Source organism: Cyanistes caeruleus, chromosome 15 (genome assembly GCF_971803275.1).
Source record: "Cyanistes caeruleus chromosome 15, bCyaCae1.hap1.1, whole genome shotgun sequence".
Lineage (NCBI taxonomy): Eukaryota > Metazoa > Chordata > Aves > Passeriformes > Paridae > Cyanistes > Cyanistes caeruleus.
The window spans coordinates 11,119,710-11,141,846 of NC_141715.1; the positions used below are offsets into that span (position 1 = coordinate 11,119,710).

The window sequence follows — 22,137 nt, forward strand, 5'->3', positions numbered from 1 at the left end:
CTGTGGAGTCTAAGAGGCAGAGGTGGATTTTCCTAAGGTTTTATGGTACTGCTCTGCTTTGGTAAATCAGGGTACTGACAGAGTTCTCATGCACCCATCACACTCCAAGTCTCCACCTTGACTGGGGGAAGCAGGGCAGAAGGCTGAGATTGCTCAGCCTGTGGCCACAGGGAAGAGCAGAGAGAGGACTTTTAATTTGCACCCCAAACCCTGTTCCCTGATGGTTCCTGTTTTTCCTTGCTGGATTCTTCCAGCAGAAACCCAGCATGGCAGGAGCCTTGAGCTTTTCCAGTGAGTGTCAGCCAGAGGTTGGTGAATGCTCCTGATCCTCCTGTGCCTGGCACTGCCAGGTGTAAATCTGGAAGGGGCCCAAACCTACCAAACCCTACAGCCCTGCTGGGTTTCCCAAGAGGTACCTCTGTCTCCAGCTACCCTTCTGCTTCTCCTTCTTTCTTACTTTCTCTCAGTTTGAGAGTGTAGAGGTCTCTACTCTCTCTTCCCATCACAATTTATGTAAAATAAGCCCATTTTTCAGTGGAAGCAATGCAAGACATGATAGAAACCATCAGAAGCAAGATTTGGAACTTGGGAAGCGGGGGCCCATCTGCAGCTCCAGCCAGCCCAGCTGCTTCCTGGGATCTCACCACAGCCAGGACTGCAGGAGCAGGAGCAGTAGAGGGAGGAAAAACACCCAAGGAAATTTCTTATTTGACATTGTTTTCTGCACAATCTCATCCTAAAAAGGGCACAGCTGTCACTCCATTTGTTAACATCAGCAAGTAACGATGGAAAGAAAAACATCATTTTATTTCTGACTTTGGTGCTTGCTCTGTCGAGCAGAGCCCAATAGGTGGACCACTTGGATCGTGTGTGGAATGGCATGGTGTGATGCGCAAAGCTGGAAGGGTTCCTCCAGCTCCAGCTAAGCTTGTTATTTTTCCCTCAATAATGGAGTGAGAATTGAGAAAAAGAAAGAAAATCAGCAGTAGAAAAATCAGCTCCTTGTTGTTGAATAGAAAATTGAATTTTTTCCTGAGCACAATGTACCTGAAGAATGATAAGAAACACCTTTGATATCAAGCTAAATAAATAAAAAAGATGTTATATAACCTAATTTTCTGTGGGTCTTACAGCAGTCTCTAATTTATCAGCTTTCATTTAATTAATATTTTCATTTAATTTAATTTAGAGCAAAATTAATAAAATAAGAAAAGTAGAGCTATCAGCAACACTAAAAGATTTCTTAAAAAGAAAAATAAAAAGCCTGTGAGCTAATTATTTTGTCTGCAAGTAGCTGGGAATTCAGAAGGGCTGACCTTCAGCAGAAGCTGACGATGGGTGAATGGCACTGAAGGCAGGGACCCGTGATCCCCAGGCTGGTGTTGTCTGGCAGAGAATTGGCTCCAGACATGGGAATTTGCAGCAGTGCTGGGGTTGGCTGGGCTACTTGGGCTTGGCAGCTCTCTGTGGCTTGGAGGTGGGGAAGCAGGGGAGGAGGGATGTCCATGTGTGCTCCAGCCACACTGACTGCATGCTCAATACCCCATAGCAGTGCCAAAACCCCCATGATTACAGAGGCAGCTCATTGAAACAAATTGAAACCATTTAACCTGAGAGCAACACAAGCCCTTTAGTTCATAATTTCCTCCCATTCCTCCTGCTTCTTCCCCAAGGACAAAAACTAAGGAGGAAAGATGAAATAAACGTTTTTAAGATATGTATTTCCAAGTTGGGGGTCACTGAGGGGTGAGAGGCAGCCAGGAGTGAGGAGGGAGTCAGTTGAGTGACAGCTGGAGGTGAGATTGTGATTGGCTGGAGGAACGCGCGGATGGTATGTGTGCAGGAAGCTGATTGGGTGATAGGGCGCATGGACAGCAGCGCTGCAGCTGAGCCAGCCAATGGGTGCTCGTTTCTGTTAAACCCTGTCAGGCCTCAGTTTGGTTTCAGTTATGTCAGGAGGAGAGTAAGGGCATAAGAGGTGGGTGATTTCTGCACTGATGTGATCTCCTTTGGATGCATAAGGGGATCCGTGTCCATTTGTTCCCCATTGCTACATTTTCCCACCTGAGCCAATGCCTTGAACATCCCCCTTCACTTCCATCACTCTCTGTTAAACTGCAGTAGGGGTTGCAACCTCTTGGAAGGTGCAGAGCTTCCCAAAGTTCCCAAGTAGTTGCAGGCCTCAACATACATGGGCAGGAAAGTGCAGAGACATGGGAGCTAGTCATCCTTTGGTGTCTGGTAGGAGCTCAAGCCACCCACAGTGTGATTCACATGCTCAGGGGACTGATTAAGCACAGGAACACCATTGCACATCATTGTCAAACAATGACCTTGATTGTCACTGGCGGATGAAACCAGCTTGTATGCCTTTGCCCAGAGATAGATCAAAGAGGATTGTGCGTAAGAGCAAGAACAGCTGCGAGGAAAAACTCTTTCTCTGGGGAATTTCACCAGAGACTCTCTGTCCTCTGCCTCTGACTGCAACTCCAGCTTAGCATCAAAGCTCTGGATGGAAATGCAATGTCACCGTCTTGGCAGACCCTCTCAGTCAGCTTCCAGACAGGACCTTTCAGACCATAGTGCTAGTGGAGTAGAAGGGAGTAGCCTTTTCCACCACTGAAGACAGATTTATCAGGAATTGTGAATTGATCAAAGTCACTAAATGCCTACAATTTCAGCCCTGCTTTTAGGAGGGCTGAATTGGGGACATATCAATAGGAGGTTTATTTTGGAAAGAACCATTAACCCCCCACCACTGTTAGTCTGTGGATACTCAACAGGAGGTTGTTTTGTCTCTGTGCCTTTAACCTCAGTTGTGAGCCCTTTCTTCAGCTCTGAGTTCTGATTGCATTCCCAGTCCCGCTTAAACTGGCAGAGTATCATTCTACAGCCCATTACTGCTGCCAGTCATCTAAATTACATGATTTGCATTTATTTGATAAACACAAAGGTTTTTTCAACCATTTAGAAAAGAAACTGATTTTCTGTTGTGGTTGTACACACAGTGCCTTGAGAGAAAGGTGTGTTGGGTTTCCTGTGCTTTCCAGTCATCTCCCCTCCCACCCCATGGCTAGTGTGGATCAGCTCACATGTACCTCCCTGTGCTGTCAGACAGGCACTTTTCAGGGTGTTCTGCCTTGAATCCCACCCACCAGCAATCTTTTTATCAATGCAGAATTTTCTGTGAACTCTTACCACCTTTCTTCTATCAATGAGAAGAAATGCAAGTGGCTGGTGCTATAACATAACCACTGGAGAAAGCATTAAACTGAAGCTCATCACTTCATCAGCCCCTGAGTTGTGAAGTATTTGTACAATTAATTAATTTTTTTTCCGTCTGTCTCCTAAATGGGAACTTCGTCCAAACTTCTTCTGGGGTTACAGCTTTGCTTCAGCATCACTTTTCTCCAGCAGCTGTAGAGCAAAGTAATTATGTAAGAAGTAGAAAAATGTGGTTTATTTGTTAGTGAAGTAGTGGTGAAGTAAAAAGGGAAGCTTTAAAAAAGAAGAGAGTTTTTACTACAGATGGAAGGTAGAACCAAAAACTCGGGAAAGGCACATCATATGTGCCTAACTCATAGATTCTCGCAGGGATTAATTAGTTTGTCAGGAAAAAATCCATCAAATAAATGGTTTTTACTCTTTTTTTTGCTGGATCTTGTTATGTTCTTGCTGATCCCAAGGGGAGCCCTCTGCTACTGTGTGTTAAAAAGTCTTTTGCTGTGGTGTCCTCTGCTTGGTTCTAGGCTGTTCATGCTCACCAAGAGCATGGAAAGATAATAGCACACCCTGAATCCTGTGGGAACAGCTGTTGTTGAGAGGTGTCACTTCACTTTTTATCACATTTAGTTTTCAGGCTCAGTTCTTCACAGGGCAATCTACACTGCTCAGTGACTTTGGGAGAAAACAAATTGCTTATGTTCTCTCATGGAAAATATCAGTCTTGGAAGTCTTGATCTTCATGTGAGCTGAGAACGGTTCGGTATAGACTTACTGAAGAATAAGGAATTGTACATACAAGGAAGTATTAAATGCTTAGGACAAAACTAAACAAACTGAATCTTTCCTCTTTGTTAATATAAGTACCTTGAAAAACATGGAACTTATCTAAAGTAATGTGCACAGATACATGCATACATACATGTCTATAAATCTGTGTGTGCATGCACACCTTTCAGAGGAGAGACTTTGGAAATGCACTCCTTTACTTCCCAGGGTTACAGCATTTCATGATTAATAGTTCAACTCCTCCCACTGCATTACCACCAGCATGACAATTATTTTTTGATACTTTCATCCTGTACAGTGTTAATTTTTTAATATCAAATGTGATGCTTTTGACAAATTTATAAAAAGTATTGATTTGTAAATGAATGTATACAGGTTTTTCTGTGGAGTTCAGCATGGTCAAGTCTGGATGCCCTTCAAAAGTTGCTAGCTGACACAGTCATACCTCAGTCTGTTGAACAAATGAGAGCTTGTAGTATTGATGCAGTGAATTCAACTGAACATCCTACTTTCATTTTGACAGAGGCTTTTTCCTTTCTGCAAATCATAGTATATTTTTTATGAACTGCATATTATATTTTTGCCAGTTATGATTTAGTTCATAAAGCCAGTGCAAGTCTTTCCATGTAGCTTTCACAGAAATCAGAGCAAATTAATATATTTGCATGAGCAACAAAATTAAGCGATGCAGAAAATTCAACAAATTTCACAGCTTTGAACCTGAACTGCATTTATTCCTGTTTTGCTGCCTGCACTGAAATGCAGAACAGCTGAGCTGAAGTGCATCTTTGCAACCTCCTCCACAGTCAGAGCACTTGCAAACCCACACAAACCCAGTCTGTGTAACACAAACATATGTATGTGCTTTATGTGCTTGTGCACCCAGGAGGGATGAGTCAATGTTGAAAATATGTATCCTTAACCAGAACAAGCATAGTTTTTTCTGGCTTCTTCCTAGTAGCTGGAACCATAATAGGTAATACTAGAACTTTATGACAGGGAAAAGGAGGAAAAGAGCAAAAGTACTTATTTTTTTTCTCTTTATTTTCCTTTTTTTCTTTTCCTTAAAACAAATATTTCCTGATTTCTTTCTTCCCTGTTTTGAAATAGTAATTATGCTGCACTGACTCAGACTGTTCACAAGATGATATCACTTACCTGGAATTGGTGAGAAATGTGTTTCTAAAAATTTTCCTCCAGGCAGGGACCTGTGGAGCTGGAAATATCTCTTAGTGGACTCCTCTGAAGCAAAATGGTGAGTTTGAAAAGGAAGTGTCGATGGGCTTTCAAGGCTTTGGTCTGTCTCTTCCAGCATAATTTTTTTGATCCAAACTGGCATTGATTTAAGATGTGTTCCTGTGCAGGGGAAATAATAGCTTAAAGCAGCTGTTTATCAGCTCAGCTCTGTTCTGTTCTTGCTTTTCATGTCTATATTTCTCCTTGAGAAATAAGAAGCAGAAGGAAAACATCCAAGAAGAAGAAGAAAGAAGGCAAAGGAAAACAAGTGTATGGGGATTGCAAATTGAAACTCATTTCATAAAACTTTATGTAAATCTGGGCTGCATCTGTGTAAGGAACAGTGACTTAGAAAGAGAAACCTGTCAATATCTGGAGCAAGGTACAAAACCTGGTAGCCTCTTTACTTGTTTATGGCCACTGTGTGTTCACCCCTGAAGTCTCTACCTCACCTTCCCTCTCTTGTCCCAGCTCAGGCTCGGGAAGCCACAAGCACTCTCATCATCCACTGGCTGAGTGTGAGTCCAGACAAAACATGCTGTGGGCTCAGCAGGCTTTATCCTGCATTTATTTGGGGATAGCAACCTGCCATGTCCAGCCATTATCTCTAGATCCATTCTTCATATATTAATATGTATACATTATATATATACATACATACATACATAAATAAAAGCACTCACCTTCTGGCCAAGAGGAAACACTGTTGCCCACTTGATTTTCTGGTAAGGATTGCCTTTCTGGGAATCTTGGAACCATTCCCAGAATAAGCAAGCAAGTAAAAATTTGTGTTTGCAGGTGCAGCAGGTGTCTGCAGAAAATCATTGCTGCTGAAAAAACAGTAAAATAAAACATGCTCTGTATAATATAGAAACCAATGGGGAATATTTCTTGTTATTTTACAATTCAAACTTTCAATTATTGGGTATTGCTCTTCACAGACATTCTCAGAAGAAAAAGGTCTTTGGTACCTTGCCTGACAGGGTTGAGATTCTCATCTTGAGGGCTCAGTACTTAATACCTGAAAAAAAAGACTTCATAGTCTCCCTGGAAGAGAGTGTGCTGGATCAGTATGCTATTTTGAATGACACTCCTTGCTTACTTGCCTGTTGCCCTCAGTGGAATTCAGAATTACCTAAAATGAAAACTTTAATCTTCTTTATTAACACCATCTCCGTAATACTGAGGAGCTCACGTTCTCCTGTTAAATGGTCTCTGGGTATTAACACAGTGCTTGTCTCTCCCACTTGCTTCTCCAGCCAATCTTGGTCTTAATGTTCAAATAAAGAGATTGAGGCATCATCTGGTATCTCATCACATAAGCTTTCTCATGTAGAATCACCTGACAGTCTAATTTGATTGTTTCCAAACCAGAGAGGACAGCCATCAGCCACCTCCCAGAATGCATTTAAAGGCTATAATCCAGAAATCTTCTCTGTTAAACAAAGCAGTTATTTATCACTCTTCATAAAACTATGAAGACAATAAAGTAGTCAATTTAGTCTAATGGACAGGTGCAATCTGATTATTTATGTTCTTGTTAATATTGTCTGGAAAAACTTAAAGAAATTTGAATGTCATGGGTGTCAGCTGCTAGAGTGGCAGGACATGAAACAGTGCTGATGAATGTTTGTACTTGCACAAGGGACTAATTCCATTTTATTGTTCAAGGTATTAACTATTGACATTAGTACTGTTTAAATTTTCCACTTTGTGAATCTGTTCAGATTTCCCTCTGAAATTTAGTTCTTATAAGGTTAAAGACATTATTAGGGATTTCTCCTGATAAATCTGATCTGTATTCTCTCCACATTTGGCACAAATATTTTCTGCTCAGCATCCCCCACTTCTGCCAGCATTCCAGCCACTACAACTTAAAGCCTGCTTAGTCTCATATCACTTGTTCCATGTAGAGGAAAGGATCATTATTTCTTCTTACAGACTGGGAGGACAATCATGGAGAGACAACTACCATTTCCTGGCAGGTATTTTCCTCTGTCAGTATCCCTGAGTGGCACCTATGACTGCTGAAACCCAAAGCAGCTCATTTATTTATTTATGGGAGAGCTCCCCAGGGACCTTGCTGGAGGATGAGAGCCTGCAAGGCAGCCTTACTTGGTGGGTTTAAGGTATTTATGCATTTTGATTTCGTTTGAGTGCTGTTGCAGAGGGAGAAACTATTAAAGCATTTGTTGCACACATAGCTCTGGGAAAAGATATTTGCCGAGGCATATTTTGTTTCTGTTTTAGTAGCACAATTACCCATTTTGCTGCTGGCACATGCATCTTTCTGACCTGGGACCTCTGTGCTGAGGGAACACCATCCTTAGGGGGCTGGCTAAGAACAGCCTGGGGAACAAGCAAGCGACATCTTAACCTCAAAATACTAATTAAAAATTGCCATTGAGTCAGCTCCAAGTCAGGTAGCAAGACAAAAAGCCCTGTAGAGGGATGAATTTTCAGTAAATAGCAAGACCTGTAAGACCTTACTGTTGGTGACAGACAGAGGGTTTCAATACATAGAGTTTAAGTCTTACTGAAACATGATTAAAACTACTTATGTACAGTTTCTTTATCAGAAATTCAGAAAAATTATTTATTTTCCTCTTCCCAAAAGTCTGATTATTTAGCACAGTTGAGCCATTAGTGGCTTAACAAAGAGAGAGCTATACACAAGCTAATAACACTTTTTTTGCAATAATCTGTTTGCCTTTTGTGAGCTGAAACAATCTTTTCGATTGTGATGGAGTATTGATTAGAGCAAGATAAAGACTATTAAGCAGACAATATATTTCTTGAAGGTGAGCATTTAGGGGATTCTGGATAATTTCCTACATTCTTGTCAATCTTTAGAAAGATTTTCATTTATCACTGAACAAATCTGATCTGAATAAATGGCAAAACAGAGGTTTGCCCACAAAATGACTTTGGATATCTGCTTTTTATCAAACAAAACTAGTTTTCACTTTAAACTACTTTCTGCATTTCCTTAGGTAATTTTAGCATTCCAGTATGAGAATAAAACATTATTATATGTAACAAAGAGAACATACTTCCAGTGAAATAGTTTTCTAATGTTGATGTTTGTGGTCATTATCATGAAGGTTAATGATGATAAAAATAATAGCACACAATAGGTGCTGAAACTCCTACAATCAAAGAGCAACAAAGTGAATATGAAGCTTTAATGTAATGGTATTTATGTGCATCAATTATTCTAATATTTGAATAACTCTGCAAATTCCATTTTTCTTCAAGATTTTTGCATTTTTATACCAAAAGCACTTAATGGAAAGCTATTGTTTTGAAAACAGACTGATTTCATATTAATTCTGCATTGTGATAAAGCTTTTGACATAAACTCCTTGACTGCTTTGAAACAAATATCTTTATTTCAGATGATTTTAAAAAACCCTGTCATTTTCTATATGTTGGGATGACACAGAAGTCCTTAAAATCTAGATTGTAGTTACAGTGATGACACCACTGTAATCAGAAAAAAAAAGTGAAGATATCACATAAAAAACTTTCCTGATTCTCAGGACATGCAGTCCCTCTCTGTGCCAAAAAAAGACAGAGGCTTTGCCACTGACCCCACAGGATTTTCTATCCAGAACAGCACCAACCCCTCCTCTCCCTGTCTTTTCTAATCTGCCCTCATGGCAGGCACATGCTAATGAAATTGCTCTATTAAATCAGTAATTACTGATTGAAATATAAAATTGCATCTTCCCTCAGCAGAAACCGAAGGTGACGAAGTCCTCCAATACAAAATATTTTCAAATACTGTGACTAAACATAACAAATGTAAACTAGAGAGAGGCCTTATATTGGGCTAAAGCTGATTTCCCTGTACAGGTTTTTCTGAAGTTTCTCTGGTTGCTAAGATACTACCAGTATTATCTTCCACTATGTCTTTGGTATTTAAAATTTTATATTTTTTAACCCCTGTACAAGTCTCTTCCATGCCTCTGTCTGTACCTTTCCTTTTGGAATGAGGAGGTGGGGAGTATAGGTGAGATTCTCCACACATATAAACCCCAGACCTTCAGTTACTCCAGTGGAGCATTTCTACCTTCCAACACTTACATTTTGGCCTGGTAAATACAACAGCTTTATTTAGAAATCAACAGTTTTCAGGCTGTGTCCTACCAGATAATGTAGACTCTTCTATAAATGCAGAAAATTTCACTGCCTAGAGGTGCTAGAAAGCCAGAGAGGTCTGATTTTCAAAGTTTATTTGCAAATTATATGCTCAAATACCTGATTTCCTCAATCAAAGTAATGTTTATGCCCAAATGGTTTGCATTTCAGTGCTCTACCATCAGCTCTGAACCATCAGAAAGCCTCCAGGCTGAGGAAGTTATTTTCAGGATTTTGTAAATGATTTTCAGAACTGAAGATGGAATTTTTGGAAGGAAACTCTTTCCTTAAAGTTCATCACTTTCACCAAGCATGATTAAACACTATATAATTTAACATTATTTGCTGATAGAAAATCAAAGCATTTTCCTCCAGCATGCTGACATTTGCAGCAGTGGGGAACATTTGCACATTTTATGCTTACAACAAGAGATGAGGTATGAAATAGTTTCTGATAATGCTTTGAACACCATGGAAGCTTTGTCATTTATCACAGCACATGAGCTTGTTCTAGATTCCTACCATTATTGTGATATATTTCTACAAACTAGAAGAATAACTTTATTTTGATGGCAGATAGTGGATAAATCATCAAAACTCCAGTAATCATGTTCTCCTCAAGCATGCTCCACTGTAGGAGCTTGGATTTCCCTTTCTCACAGGGATTGAGTTTATTTTTTTTGGTTAATAAAGACTTGCACAGACAAATAGGTGACATGGATTGTCTTTCTCTCCTGAGACCTTGGACTGTTGTTTGATTCTGTGAAAATATATCACAAATAATGAGTTATGTTAAGTAATCTCAAGAAACTGCAAATAATTTTAAATTTTAAAGAACGCAAATCAAATGCACATGTGGTGCCAGAACATTCCTTTTAAATAACCGGCCTTCAAAATCAGTATTAGGATGTCAGATGTTTATTTGGTGTGGTGCTTGGACTGCCTCATTGAAGAGTATTGGAGAGTTAGACTCCTGTTGGCTCTAAATTTTGGCTTTTCTTATCTAAGAACTAATAGCTGCAACACAGTTCTGGCTCTTTGATATCTGTGTACTATATTCCCTCCCTACTGTGATATTGAAGACTATGAAACTGAGCAAAGGATCTTATGAACAGATTCCCAGTATTTATACATTTAGAATTTTTGAGAAATCCAATTTGAGTCTTTGCAGCATTACCTCCTCTCAAAACATGATTAAAGCCATGTTCATTTTAGCTACTGCAAGAGTGTGGCCATTTTTCACAATCCCCTGAACTTAACCAAGAACATGCATGAATGCGCTCTTGTTCTACTCATAAAGCATGTTAGATGGACACTTAATGCCCTTTATGACATATGAACAATGATGGAAAGGAGTTCAAGAATTTCTTTGGAAAGATCCAGAAGGTCTTGGATGTGTTCATGTTCTTCCTTTATCATTATGGTGCACTCCTGGTCTTGATACTGAGAGTCCACCTCCCATTCCATCCCATGTACATGGGAGCAGAATGAAGACTTTCCTCTGCTCTTCAGATCTTGGTTTAGACCATGAAATTACTGGCCACAAGCTGCCTAAACATTGTGAAAGAGGATCCATTCAGACTGAGCTTACACAGATATGTGGCCTTCCTGGCAAAAGTCCTTAGAATTAAAGTATTAACAAAACAAGATAGGCGCTAATAAAACTCCAGTGGAACTCAGCTGATTTCAAATGAGCTTAACTGACCTGCCTGCAGTCTATTGATTTCTGTTTGTCCTTCCTTGAGTAAAACCAATAAATGTCTGGAAGTTCCCTAAGTAATCTGTTTGAGGTTAAATAGAAAAATGTTAATAAAAAAGAAAGGAATACAAGCATACAAAAGTCAGGAACCATCTTCTTCCACTGTATTGTCTACTTATTGCAAATATTTTTACTGCTTCCCCTCCCAGCTCCATTAAATTTTTGTCTCAGCTTTGTGGTGTTGTACACTAATGGGTACAAGAAAGCAGCAGCATGACATGGTTTCTGTGAAGGTCAAAATTTAGTCTCTGTGAGCCAAAACTTGACCCTTTAGTAATTTATGTTGATAATTTATAGAGCTCTGCTCTCCTGCTAAAGAACACGGTAAGCATACCAGTTCTCTGGGCACTAATATGGAAAGTATGGCTGGACATGGAAGCATACTTTAGTAGCTGCACTGGGAATGTGGGTGAATAACTGTTGCCTTCTGTGCCTTCAGACAACAGATCCTCAGAACTTTTTTGAAAAATAATGATTCAGGCTCTACTCACTCTCCGTCTTCTTTATGTAAATGAGCATAAGCTGGTGTTTTATTAAAGAGCCAGACAGCAAGTTCTGTTTGCAGTTGTCTCATGTACTGATAATTGCACCAAGCTGCAGTCACTGGCAATGTCAAAATTACTTTATAGCTCTTCAGTATTATTTGGTCATCTCTTTAAGTCTCACCCTCTGTGATCATTATCTTCAAGAGCCTCTTGTCTCCACGTTTATATTTTTACTCATCAGTGCTGATTACAAGTATCTAATCATGCCACATCCTGCCTGCAGTCACCTTACCCCTGAAGCTAATAGCTCTGTACTTGTACACCACCTCAAACTACAACCAAACAAATGAATTAAACTGCAGCATCAGCCAACAAAGTGGGAAAGTATTTGCAGTTCATCTTTGGGAGAAGTTCACTGTGCTTCAGCAGAGAACCCATCTCCACAGAGTATTGAAAGTAAGATACATAAGGAAAGAGAACAAACTGGAATCCTTCTTCTCTCACATGTGAATAGTTCTGGGTTTTACACTGCACAGTTATTGCTGACTTGCAGCAGATAATCAGCAATAGCTGTCAGAGACATCTCCAACTGGCCACATTGACATCAACAAAGTTACATATTAACACTTCCTGCATCTTGTGCTAAAAGAGCCCGGAATTTGTCTGTTTTGAGAACATGAAGGATGGCTCTTCATTGATCACTGCAAGCAGCAGGGGACTGCATCTATTAGCCAATAGACCTGGTAGGTCAGTTCTTGCTTACCTCTGTGTGAGATGCCACCTTCTCTCTTTCATGTAGGTAAAGCTCTGTATAGCTCAAAGCACTGCTCCATATCATTAAAATAACATCATAGACAAGAATAAAAAGAATGCAGTAATTTCCATTAATTTTAATGTTTTATTGTCAAAGTGTATGAAATACTGAATATCACCAGAGGATACATTAAAAATGAGACACCTGTTCTATTATGAAGCATTCACATTAGAATTAATGGAACATGGACCTTGACAGTATTATTGAATATGTCTTGAAATAAATAAATAAAGCTACCTTGGAAATCCAGTTAGGTCTAAATAACCCATTTAGTAAATGCACTTCCCTTCTTCCAAAAAATTCCTTAGGAGACTGTTGCACTATATTAGGAATGACGAGAAGTACAACACTGACTCTCTTAGCTGCATTGTCCAAGAGAGCAAAGTTTATTATCCTTGATCTTCATTTATAGACAGGTTCAAGAAGGTCTGAGAGCTAAAACTCTCCTTGGTCATTAAAGCAACACATCACCATCACTGGTGGAGTGGAACACCATCCCTTGCCTAAACAACACCTGCAGATTGTTGTCCTTTACCAAGGACTGTTTGGATTCTTTCTTATGCTTTCTCAGGCCAGAGTGAGAACCTTGTGTGACTTAGTTTCACACAGGTTCTGTGCTCCCTGCCTGCTTTCAGCATCCATAGGAGACTCTCTCTTGCTGTAGGCTTGTTTTCACTGGAAAAAAAAGCTTCTCTTGATCTTACATCCCCAAAGGATGAACAATCTCAGCTAATTTACCTCATGATCAAAGGGAAGTAAGTGCCTGTTCAACATTTTTTTAACATGAGATAGTTCATGGTAAGTGCATAGCCAGGAGCAGAAGGAAGATCACACTGTTTAGCAGTTAATACATGTCCAGAACCGAGGCAGCATCTACATCAGAGGACAGCTGGCAGCACTGCCACCCAGGAGAGGAGATAGAGAAAGCTCTGGAGCCAGCTGGAATGCAGAGGTCAAACCTTGCACGGTCCTGCCTTTCATTTCTGTTTATTTCAGCTTTCTCTCTCCTCAAGGATCAAGGAGAACGAAGGGGTGGTTTTCCTCTATGTTGCAAACTCTCCAGTCTATTTTGCATATTCATCCATTAGACCATACAATGGATGAACACTACCACACAACAGAATTATTAATTTGTATGTTTAGCTCCAGAATTATTTAAGGCATCCACACAAAACTGGATTATTTCTTTCTTTCTTATAACCAATGTAACTATTTTTGGTTACAGCCTAGAAACTACTTAGAAAAGGATTCTCACACTTCTTTATTCTCAGACATAGAAGGAAACCTATCACTAAATAGCTTTTAAGGGTTATTTTGTTGGAGTTCTTAATCAATCCTGTTCCCCCTCCCTTTATTAAAAGTACCCTACCCTGCTATTTCTGACCATAAGCTAGGGCAAAATGCATAGTAGAATTGTCTTACAGAGACTGATGGGAAAACATGAGATTATTTCTTGGTTTTCAATTCAGGAGAGGCATACAATTGGCATTCAGTTCAGGAAGTCTTCCAGATTTGGTTAAACATAACCTGTCTAGCCCCTTGCACATTCAGATACATTTATCATCCACTTTGTCTGATAAACATTCCTACTATGCAGAGGAGCAGCCTCTGGAAACATGAGTTTGCTGCTCATGGGTGACACTAGGAAAAGCACTCCTTAATCTCTGTTTTTGTCCTCTCAACAACACAGCAAGGCATGATCTTATCACACTTATTTCTACAAAACACTTCACATTTTGTAGTACAATGTGTAAAGAACTGTCATCTTCAGTAAGTTCAAAGGAAATGGACCATTTAATGTAAAAAAAGCTGTGAATGGTAAAGGATTGATCTTTAGTCTTGTTGCCCCAGATCCATTTCCAGCTAGTGAGCAAACATTTCAGCAATCTCACCCTCCATTAACAATAATCTCATCTATATCTAATTTCCTTCATTTTGTTCATCAAGCAAAAAATCTCTTACTGAATTATTTAACTGCTGACAATTAATACTCTAACAAAAGGAGTTCTTACATATGATCTTGCTCTGGCTACCAGAAATGCTAGTGGGAGATCTGCTACTCAATTTTGCCTGAGTTGTTTTAAAGCAAGAACTTGAAGACTCTAGCTACAGTAATTATTATAACATACAGAAGATAAATTAGCATTTGCTAAATAGGTTATTAGAAAGATCACATGTTGTCATAGGTAGTAAATAGCTAAACACAGCATGTATAAAAAAGGCTAAAAACCTATTAAATTAGTGGGAACCAGTGGGAGATACAGATAGTTTGAATTTTAAACTAGGTTAGATTTCATCCCACATTGTGAAGAAAAACCTGGGAAATGCTCTTAGTAGTCAATATTTCTATAAGAAATACCAAAGTCACCTTTCATTGCATTGCAATAAGTAGTTATGATGGTGACATCTTACAGTTTTCTCCTTCATCCTTTTGCCTAGAGATACCAAAAAGGGTTAACATACTATGCATATTTTGGTCATTTTACACCATGTACTTACTACAATGTGATTAGTGACCTTCATATATGGCTTGTCAAAATCTCCATTATTGAGATCCATCAGCTAATGAATGTGACCAACTGTGCAGAGGAGCAGATTCACACTTGATTGAATGAAGCAGCACCACATACAAATATAGGGAATTGAAATAAACTGAATTTCTAGAGGAAAAATCAGGGACAAGTTCAGAATTCTGGGACATAAATCCTTGAATGTGATTTGTTAAATCTGTCTACTTTTGTAGGTATGAAGAAGTAGACTCCACTTATCACCGAGTTGTCTTGGCAGTTCATGTAGTTCAGTATTTGTGTTCTTCATCTTTATAAGCTCCTTTTCTTAACAATATCCGGTCAAACCACTGTCTGCATAAAAATCCTAAGCTTACTCTTCAGGAAAAACAGGCTGTAGAGCCGATTGTTGCACGTGTAAAGTACATATATTAAAACCTGGAATATTGTCTAATATATCTCCATTGCTGTTGTTCTGCAAGTACCTTTAGTATCTGCAGGTAATAACTTCTCATGTAGAATTATATTTTTTATAATTATAAAGGGAGTTACTAGGCTCTTTTTAAGATTTTGATAGTAAAAATCTAGAGTGGGATGCATTGTTTTAAGATTTGGTTTAATAAAGAATGGATTTTCTTTCTATTAACTCAATAGCATAATAATAACAACATTGAAACTTCACAAGTATTCCCTATTAATATGATACAAAAATATTAGTTGAAAGAAAATAATTGTGCAATTCTCAGCAACTGCGTGATGCTCATGTAATGTTCCTGTAATGTGACCAAACCAGGAAGATCAAAAGTCATGTAATGATAAACCCAGACAATGATGCATTCAGCTGAAGTTGTATGTTGGAGCTGCTATTGCACTACTCCAGTCACCTCTCTCCCCATTTCTAGTGAGAGTAATGGCTAAACATAAACATTTTAATTTTCTCTGTTCAGTCCTTCTGCACATGGGCTGTGGGTTCCATGTCTGAATGTTTCTTCAGAGTGTCACTGAACTCACTGACCGCCGGTGGCTTCCATAACTAAAGTTCTTGGGATAATTTTTAGTCAGTTTTCCACCATCCTGCCCAGGAGCTGTTTCCCTGCTGGGTACAAGGGGATGATGGCCAGAGAAAGGCCCTGCTGAAGAATCAGTAACAGGAGATTCTTCCTCTGCCCACCTATTATAGAAGTAATAACCTTCCTCATGTGTGCTTCTCCTGAGAGGATCAGAGGCAGAAACTCCCTGATTTTCTGTGTCCCCATGAGACAGGGCTGCTGCTGGATGTAGAAATGGTGACACACATAAATGGCTGATGCTATGGTCAAGGTCATCATTAGATGCAGGTGATGCCACAGGTGCACCTGAAGTAGCTTCTTTTCTTGATCTTAGTTTCTGGATTTCAAGATCCTGTTGCCCCTTAGGAAGTTTATCTACTTGCTGTGCTTTCAGAATAAGAGATGCTTGGAGGGTTCCTCGTAGAGAAAATATAAAGAACCTGATGAAGAAGGAAGGGAATGGATGTTTTATTAGTGAGCTCATTCCATAATCTACATCACATATCCCAAATACAGATACTAATTTTCCATTGCTCTACAGACATCTGGTAGACACTTTATATCTGGCAGATGAAAGTTGACACCTGGATCTTAACATAGCATGTTACCGTATATTTAGCTTGACCTGTACAGAGTCAACTATATGTATATATGATCATTTTTTAGTATTTATAACTAAACACTGTTTATAGTTATATATAACTAAATATAATTTGCTGAACAGTAAAGAAAAATAGAAAAAATCTCAAGAGATGCAGTACTTGAAAATATGGAAGTTGTATTTATACTGCTAAAACAGGCTAAAGAAGAGGTCTTAATTTATTAGATAAGAGAAAACCAGAAGTTAAAAACCTCAGCTTTTGGGTTTTTTTCAGAAAGCAGCAACTAAAGTGTCCTACCTGCCCTTTACAGTATAGACAACTTATGTAAATACTGTGTACTGTGAGACAGCGTGCATCCTCTCTCCATGTCATGTCAGCTTTGTGTGAAAATCAAAGTCTATTTCAAACCATCTTTTTATTAGGATTTGACCTTTACATAGGTGGCTTCAACATTTATTTTAAAACAAACATGGGTACTCTGTGAAATTGTATTTAGAAAGGTGCCATCCTCACATCCTGCTGTTTAATGTATGTATAAACAAGAATTACAAGATTAAAAATGCTAACAAGTGATACTCAGTACAGAAAGGGCTTTTAAGGCAATGGATTTCTGAGGCTTGCACAAGCAGAAGTGGATAAAGTTTATTTGCTGTGCCTGTGCTCAGGCTGGTCAATCCCAACACAATCTCAGGTCTGGTCAGGAAGCTCAGAGCATGGGAGAGCCCAAGACTTTCTGTGTAGATCTGCTGTGGATCACAATGTCCTGTTTCTTTCCCCTTAGCTCGTTTTCTGTATCTTTTATGCAAGTTCCAGGTGAAGCAGACAGGTGGACAGAGAAGGGATGGCAAACCCTCTCCCATCCTGTAAACTGCTCTCACTTGCTCCTGCCCTTCCCAGAGTCCTGCAGGGTGTGAGGCCCCATTAGCTGTTGGGTCTCTGCAGGCTGCAAGACTCAGTTACCTCTTGGGTCTCTGCAGGTGTCCTGGCAGAGAAAAATCTGCCTTCCACAGCTGAGAAAATAATCAGGTTCATATGTGGGAAAACTCCAAGAAATACAGCACCTTCTCTTGCCAATGAATAAGCATGAAATTCAGACCCCTTTCTTCTTCTCAGACTTGAGGGCTTTTGTACTTAATGCTGTGCAGCTTGTGTCCCAAAACAGCGCAGAGGCAGTTTTGAGATGCAGGATGTGCAGCACTGCCAGATGGTGCTTCAGGGAAAGCCTGGACCAGCCAGGGCACAGGCCAAGCCTCCCCCTGAGTGCTGCAGCTCAAACAAAAGGCAGTACTAAGGGGAAGAACCCAGGAGAGCAATTATTTTTAAAAATCCTGTTAGAAGAAAAACAAAACTTCAAGATACCAAGTAAGGAGATAGGGAGCTGGCAGCACAGTGCGATGGACCATGGAATGGAACTTAAAATCTAGTGCTTTTTAGCAAAGGGTGGTTTTACCACTGCTGTGATCTGCTGGCACAGCTCAGTTGTAGTAGAAACAGGTCCTGGATATTCTGCAGATGAAGGACTATGCAGAAAATAGGGTACCTATACAAAGGAACAGCAGTTGTCCAGATTTGAAGATATGAATATATAACCCTTAACCTCAGTAACCTGCTGAGGCAGCAAGGATTTTAACTGTGCTAAATTCCCAAGATGGAGATATGAGTTCTTTAACCACATGTTTGACTGCAGCTCTCAGTAAAAAGCTCAGGTCAAAAATGACACTGTGAATGAGGGCTGATAGGAAAACAAAAGTCATGCAGGAGCAAAACAGACTGGAAAAAGATGCCCTGCCTAGAAGACATGAGACCTTACTGAATTGTGTTCATTCTGATCTGAACTTACATAATATAACATAAAATCACAAGAGCATTTCAACTCAAATGGGAAAATAGTAAGTTTGAAGAAAAACACCATCTATTTTTGAAAAGTTTCTTTTCAGTCAAACATAAGGCTTAAATTCTAATGCCTTAAAGCACTGACAAAATCTGATACTAAAAATATTGTCTTGAATTTTGTAATACCAATGTGCTGCATTTACTTCATGGGAATTAGAAAGGAAAGAAGGGAATTAGAAGAAAACTAGCAAGATAGTAAAAACAATCCATTTCTTTAAATGTCCAAGCAAATAACAAATAAATATTTGAAACTCAACTCAAAACATATCTGCCTTAAGAATTAGTAATGTATTGAACACTGAAAGTAGTAATGTTCCCATATATATATATGGGAACAGAATAATTTTTAAACCATTTTTTTCAGTAACACCTCACAATAATTATCCATCTCCAAATATTATCCAGTCTCAATTAAAATTATCTTTAACATATCTGATTTTTTGCAATACAAGGTGAAACTAAAATTCTGGATGCAATGAATTTTTTTCCATACAGAAATGCTTTCAAATGCAGCTTAGTAATGCACCATAATGTACTTAAACCCAAGAATATATTTAATAAGTCTCAAACTTAGAAATAGAAACTTCTATAGAAATATTTCAAAGATTTGCTTATAGTCTTGATCTGCTCAACAACATTATGGTTATGACAGTGAACAATTAGATCTGTACTGGTAAACTTTGATGCACTTTTCTTTTCAAAAAGAAAGATTTTCCTGATGGGAAAAGCAGAAGATATATAGTTACTGATCTAGGATTATATAACTGAATGAATGAATGGTTCATGAACTGGAAGGTTGAACTCAGGCATTTGATTTCCATGCTGATCAATTATCCCTGTGCAGCATGTGTCTGACACATCACATCATTATTGTTTCTTAACTCACAAGCCTACAAACCCCCAAAAGGAAAACTGAGAGGAAAACATTCAAACCTCGGTAAGAGCGCGATGACCGGGGTAATAAGGCACAGTAAATAGAAGATGGGGTCTTTCAGCTGTCTTTCCATAATCCAGTAAGGGTTGGTGGGAGGGTTGCAGAGCAGGCAGGAAGCGTTGTAGATCACTGAGAAGATGAAGTATAAAGCCACACTGCAGATCATTGTCACCAGCTGGAGCATGGTCTGCAAGAACAAGTGATGCCTGAGAGACCCTGACTGGGTGTAAGACAGGAGGAGACAAAGAGGGTTGGAAAGAATGCATCTAATAGTACATTTTACTGAAATTTGCAGTAGGAGAAATAGCCAGAAATTAATTTAGAAAACAGCAATGAATACAGTTCTCCAAGTAACACTTCCTCATATACTGAGGTATGCAAATATTTTGTACTGTTCTGTCCAAAGGATGATAGAAATGATATGATATGATATGATATGATATGATATGATATGATATGATATGATATGATATGATATAATATGATAGAAACAAATTCTTTCACTGTGCACATGAAGGCAATTAACCTGGGGCTAATAAATGCTGGTGCTTTGTGAAATCTTAGTGTACCTGTTACTTACTTCTTGTGACCCAGAACTCAAGTAAATTACTCTGAAGGAGAATTCTATGCCTACTCAAGGTGCAACATTCACAAAAAAAACCAGTGCTGTGAACAGGACAGGTCAGACACGTACCCATGTTTTCATTTCTAGAGCCTGGTGCAAGAGAATGGTCAGGAGGGAGATGGTGTTGATGGGGTTTCCAAAGGCAAACACATCTATGTCAGAATCTTTGTACGTCTGCAAAAGAGGCACAGAGACTGTGGTGAACCCTGACTATTCAGAACTGAATTTACTACTTCCAAGGAGGACAGGAGTGTGAGAATATGAATAAGCCTATTACTTACCAAATAGGGGACAAAGAAGCAAATGAGGCTTTGATAAAAGGCATCCAACATTGTAATAATAAAAGTTGACAAGTTGTATATCTGCAGGAGTTTATAAATAACAGTCATTATGATGGGATAAATGTCTCTAGCCTGTCCTACAAACATAATTGCTGTCTTTTTTTCTTCCATTCAGACTACTAATTTTTGCTAACTGGTCTCCTTCCATGAGCAAACGCCTCCTGAGCATCTGATTAAACCAAAAATTTATCTCTAAACAGGCATTTCATCTATGTTAAGTAAAGAGAGACCTTAGGAATATTACCAAATGAACCAAGAGTCTTAAAATCTGAATTTTGCCAATGTTGCATCCTTTTGCAAAGGATCATATTCCTCAAATTCCAAGATCTTTCTAGAGTTATAAAATTGTTCAAAAATCCTTTCTTCTAGTGAAAGACTCATTTTGTGCCATTTTAATTTGACTATTTGTCATATTTAAACTTATCTGGTGACCTATGGTGTCACAGCTCCCATGGGGCGGAATGAATTACTGGAGAGACAGAAGATTTGGCTCCTGTTGTTTAAATGTTCTAAGTAAGTCTAAACTCTTCCCTCCCTCATTCCTAAACAAAAAAAAAAACTGTGTTCCTTTGGATTATGAAGCAGTTATTTCAGCAATTATGACATACCTCTGAATTTTGTCCAGTCTTGTACAGCTCGGGCAGACGTAGGAGTGTTTCTGCAGAAAGATCTTTATCAAGGGCTCCAAAAAGAAGAGGGGGCACTGAGGTGAAGAAGAGGTTGAAAAAAATCATCTGCCAGTAATCTACCATGGTGCTACCTGAGAAGCCACAGAAGAACTGGTACCAGAAGAGCAGGTTGACGTAGCACTGGGGAGAAGCAAATACAAACATTTATTTCCACCTGTGACGTTTATGTAGGACATTGGTTATTAACAGTCTCCTAAGAGGACAGGATTTTGGTTAAAGGCACTGCACTTCATTCCATAAAGCAATTAAGGGTCTGTTTCACAGTGATCTACTCTGATACAGGTTTTTGAAAGCCATTATGGTTCTTTAAGAACATCAGAGAATAATTAAGTAAACTGTTCATAGGCCTGTGCACCAGATTTTAGAATCCTTTTAGAATCAAGTTGTCTATATGGAATCAAAGGCATGCTGCTCCCTAATGCTACATGGAAGACTAAAGAACAGCAGCATCCTAGTTTGAAGAACTATTTCAGACTGCAAATAAATGGCCTTTGAGTTCTAAAAGAATAACCCATCAAAAATGGAAAGTGCTCATTTCCACTACAAATTTTAACAGTGATAAGAAGTAATCATTATTGAAAATTATTAAAAACTCTACAAAAACCAGATACCTTGGATTCTAAGTAAAAAGCCTTTCATGCTGAGAGTGTATTTTATGTCAAATGGACTTGTTTGCCCAGTTTTGTAGAACTGAATTACTTCATTTTTCCCACTTTATATCATACTTTAATGCATAGCTCATTTGTGTATACATTAAATTTTTAATAAAAATGACAGATATGACTGCATCATTACTTGTAAGTGGTTCCTTACAAAAATTCTGAGGTTTCACAGGCAGGAAATTCTTAGTGCAAACTCATCTACATTTGAGTGCTAAAAATCTGATCTTCCTTATGCAAATTTTATTTTGAGGCTCATGAGTATTATTAATAAAGTTTCTTGTACTACCATAAAAAGTTACTAAGCCTTGAGTCATTTTTCCCTCTGGAATAATGCTGTTTCAAAATATATTTCATGCCTTTATTTTCCTCAATACTCTATGCAGCACC

The 22,137-nt window shown here is 38.8% G+C and overlaps 1 protein-coding gene and 1 long non-coding RNA gene across 7 annotated transcripts in view; one reads left to right on the forward strand and one right to left on the reverse strand.

Annotated features, from left to right (window-relative positions):
- Nucleotides 1–1,853: 1,853 nt before the first annotated feature.
- On the forward strand, nucleotides 1,854–21,876 carry LOC111935634 (uncharacterized). 2 transcript variants are annotated; one of them, XR_002867765.2, is made up of 3 exons: nucleotides 1,854–1,978; nucleotides 5,212–5,266; nucleotides 21,025–21,876. It is a non-coding gene; the product is annotated as an uncharacterized LOC111935634 (long non-coding RNA). The 2 variants fall into 2 exon arrangements; XR_015276628.1 differs by lacking the exon at nucleotides 21,025–21,876 and adding an exon at nucleotides 5,457–5,497.
- The window catches only part of ATP10B (ATPase phospholipid transporting 10B (putative)), a 41,297-nt gene continuing 34,714 nt past the window's right edge, over nucleotides 15,555–22,137 (reverse strand). For all 5 annotated transcript variants that reach the window (XM_023936122.2, XM_086851454.1, XM_086851453.1 and 2 more), the window contains 5 exons: nucleotides 21,008–21,208; nucleotides 20,340–20,420; nucleotides 20,128–20,232; nucleotides 19,433–19,620; nucleotides 15,555–16,444 (listed from right to left, as the gene is read on the reverse strand). In XM_023936122.2, the coding sequence (XP_023791890.2) occupies nucleotides 15,946–16,444; nucleotides 19,433–19,620; nucleotides 20,128–20,232; nucleotides 20,340–20,420; nucleotides 21,008–21,208 (1,074 nt within the window). In that variant the 3' untranslated portion in view covers nucleotides 15,555–15,945. The remainder of the gene's footprint in view (nucleotides 16,445–19,432; nucleotides 19,621–20,127; nucleotides 20,233–20,339; nucleotides 20,421–21,007; nucleotides 21,209–22,137) is intronic.